Consider the following 2,942-nt stretch of genomic DNA (forward strand, 5'->3'; position numbering starts at 1 on the left):
AAGAAAAAAAACAAAAAATTCCAATGAAACTGTACAGACCCTCCTGAAATGATGGGACCAGCCCACTTCTTAGATTAGTGAAGCAGTCACTACTCCTGTAAACTGGAATCTTGCAGGCATCTAAATACCATTTGGTTTCAATATTGGATTTCTACAAAATGCTATTGGGAAAGTACTGAGTTCATTGCTGAAAAGGAGAATCAGCTGCCTGAAAGTCACCCAGGTTTTTTCTTTGTTTGGGAAATGCACTCAAGCAGAAAGCCAAATACTTCCGTCACCAGAAGTTCTCACATGACCATGTTAAGACCAGTGAACCACAGGTGTGGGACACTGGTATGCAGAAAACTGCTTGCTGCTGATTTCCAAACTCTCTTCTTGTTATGAAATTCTGAGCATCAGAATTTTCTCATTGTGAGGTGGGTTTCCATGAGAGAGAGACCGACCAAGAAGCAGCCAGCTTATGTATATTTAGGGTCCAATCCTGTGCTCAGTGAAGTTAATGTCAAAACACCAATTGACGGGGAAGGGCCAGCCAGCCAGGATCTTGCTCAAACACTGGGCTTGATCCTGCACTAGTGAAGTGATTGGAAACAAGTCTAAGCCTGTTGTACATTTACTGCACTAGGACGATCTCCCCTTGCATGCTTTGCAGCTAGGACTCTCAGCCTTGAATGTTAAAAACCTTTGGTTGTATCATCAAAAAGTTCTTAAAACTCCCACTTCGCACTCTGCTCTGCCCTCCAATATCCCTTTGCGTTAGAGATTTTGCAAACTCTTGCCATTTTGGGTGGTACAAGTTTAGCTTAGCTGCCTAATGTTTGTATTCTGGTGATCCAAGTACTGGCTTGATTCACAGTCCATGTTTATACCAGAGTTTAATTAGCAACTCTTGTGCTTTTCTGTTTGCTTTTATATCCATGCAGATGAGGTGAACTGTCATCCAGCAGTGTCATGACTTATTTTTTTAAATGGAGTGCGCAAATTGAATCAACCAGATTGAACCAAATTAGACAATCCGAACATGTCCCCACCCTGTAGGCTACAGCAATAAAGTGGCAAGACATACTGCTTACCATTGCTACAGGATAGTCTGTTTAAAAAAAAAAAAAAATAAACCTTTGAAAATGAAGAGATGCTTGAGAACCCTTCATGGCAAAATTCATACAGAACCCCTTTTAGCAAACAGCTTAAAACTCAGCACCAGTCAACAGCTGGTCACAAGCCATCCAGCTGGCTATATAGCTTTAAATCCCCCATGGATCAATACATTTCTCTCCTTAGATAGACTTTGTTTTTAAAATAGGATGGGCACCCTCAGTTGAAACAACTGGGCATTCCCTTTAAGCACAACAGCTACTGCAAGCAGTAGTGTATCATTCATTCATTCCAGGGCATCATAGATTTTGTTGGTCTGATTTGTTGTGTGTGATAATGACCCACATATGGACTGAATCCGAAGGGGGTGGGGGGAAGGGGAGGTCTGGTGCAACCTGAAAAGCAGTTCTCCCAGGAGGCTCACCTTACCTATCCACCATTCAGCAAGATGTATTGGCCTGTGATTTCCTACCACAGTTTTCCAACCACAAACAGATGCCTCAGCATCCAGTGCTTCCTGAAGCAGTATTCCCCCCAACACACACACTTTTTTGTTTTGTTTTTAAAGATCCACAGACAGGAGCAAATTCAAGCTCAGTTTCACAGGGGCCAGCCCTGTTGCATCAAGCTCCCCCGCAAATACTCCGATTTAAAAGGAAAGGCAATTCCCTCCCAAGCTCAGATGCGAGCTGAGCTGATCGTCCGGGGGGGTAAACAGCAGCCGCTTCACCCAGACGCCAGCCTCACCCACCTCCTAGTCCTGCCAGCAAGTTAAAAGCAGTGGCGACCCCAATGAAAGACGCTGGGGGGCCGAGCGCCCGTCTAGACACAGGCGCCCATTGGGGGCGCCTAGGGAGGCCGGCCCGGCAATGTTTCAGGCTAGCGGGGTTTGGGCCCGGCGGTTATCGTTTCTTCCTCTGCTTGAGGGACTTCCTGCGCTTGAGGATCATCTCGTAGAGCTTGTCCATGCCCTCGGTGAGCCCCTCGCCGATGATGGCGCAGGCGGGCTGGACGTGGTAGGTGGTGGAGGGGGCGAGCTCATGCAGCGCCAGCTGCTTCTCCAGCTCGGCCACGGGCAGGGACTTGGGCAGGTCCTGCTTGTTGGCGATGACCAGCAAGGGGGTGCCTTGGTTCTCGGCGAACTTGGTCACCTTGTGCAGCTCGGTCTTGGCCTCCTCCAGCCGGTCCACGTCCACCGAGTCCACCACGTAGATGATGCCGTCGGTGCAGCGGCTGTAGGACTTCCAGAGCGGCCGCAGCTTCTCCTGGCCGCCCACGTCCCAGAAGTGGCAGCTGATGCCCTTGGCCGTGCCGTTGCTCAGCCGGATCTTCTCGGTGTTGAAGCCGATGGTGGGCACCGTGTTGACGAACTCGTTGAACTTGAGCCGGTAGAGGACGGTGGTCTTGCCGGCCGAGTCCAAGCCCAGCATGACGATGTGCAGGGACTGGAAAGCGGAGATGTTGGAGGAGATGTTCCCCATGGCCCCCCACCACCTCCGCCGCCGGCGCAGCTGGAACCTGGCCAAGCCACGGGAGGGGTTTCAAATCGGGGGCTTTTTTACAGCGCGCCCATCCCCGTCGCGACGGGGCGCTGCAGCAATCCCCCAGGGCGCGCTCTCAGCAGCCGCCCCGCGCGGCGCGGTGTCCCCGCCAGGAGCAGCCCAGGGGCCGGGGCTGCAATCAGCGCAGCCAGGGCGCGATCAGCCCGGAGTCCGCGCTAGCCGGGCTGGGAGCCTGCGGGGCCATCAACCACTCAGCCGCCGCCTCTGGGCTGGGTCCGGCCGGGCTGCCGGGTCCCCTCCTTCCCCTGCTCCGCGGGCGGACCCTTCCCGTGGGGGCGGCCGGGA

The 2,942-nt window shown here is 52.6% G+C and overlaps 1 protein-coding gene across 1 annotated transcript; it reads right to left on the minus strand.

Annotated features, from left to right (window-relative positions):
* Positions 1-1,997: 1,997 nt before the first annotated feature.
* On the minus strand, positions 1,998-2,576 carry ARL4C (ADP ribosylation factor like GTPase 4C). Its single transcript, XM_065413499.1, has one exon. The coding sequence runs from the start codon at positions 2,574-2,576 to the stop codon at positions 1,998-2,000; it is 579 nt and encodes a 192-aa protein (XP_065269571.1).
* Between the last annotated feature and the right edge of the window lie 366 nt (positions 2,577-2,942).

This window comes from Emys orbicularis, chromosome 11 (assembly GCF_028017835.1).
Source record: "Emys orbicularis isolate rEmyOrb1 chromosome 11, rEmyOrb1.hap1, whole genome shotgun sequence".
Taxonomy (NCBI): Eukaryota; Metazoa; Chordata; order Testudines; family Emydidae; genus Emys; species Emys orbicularis.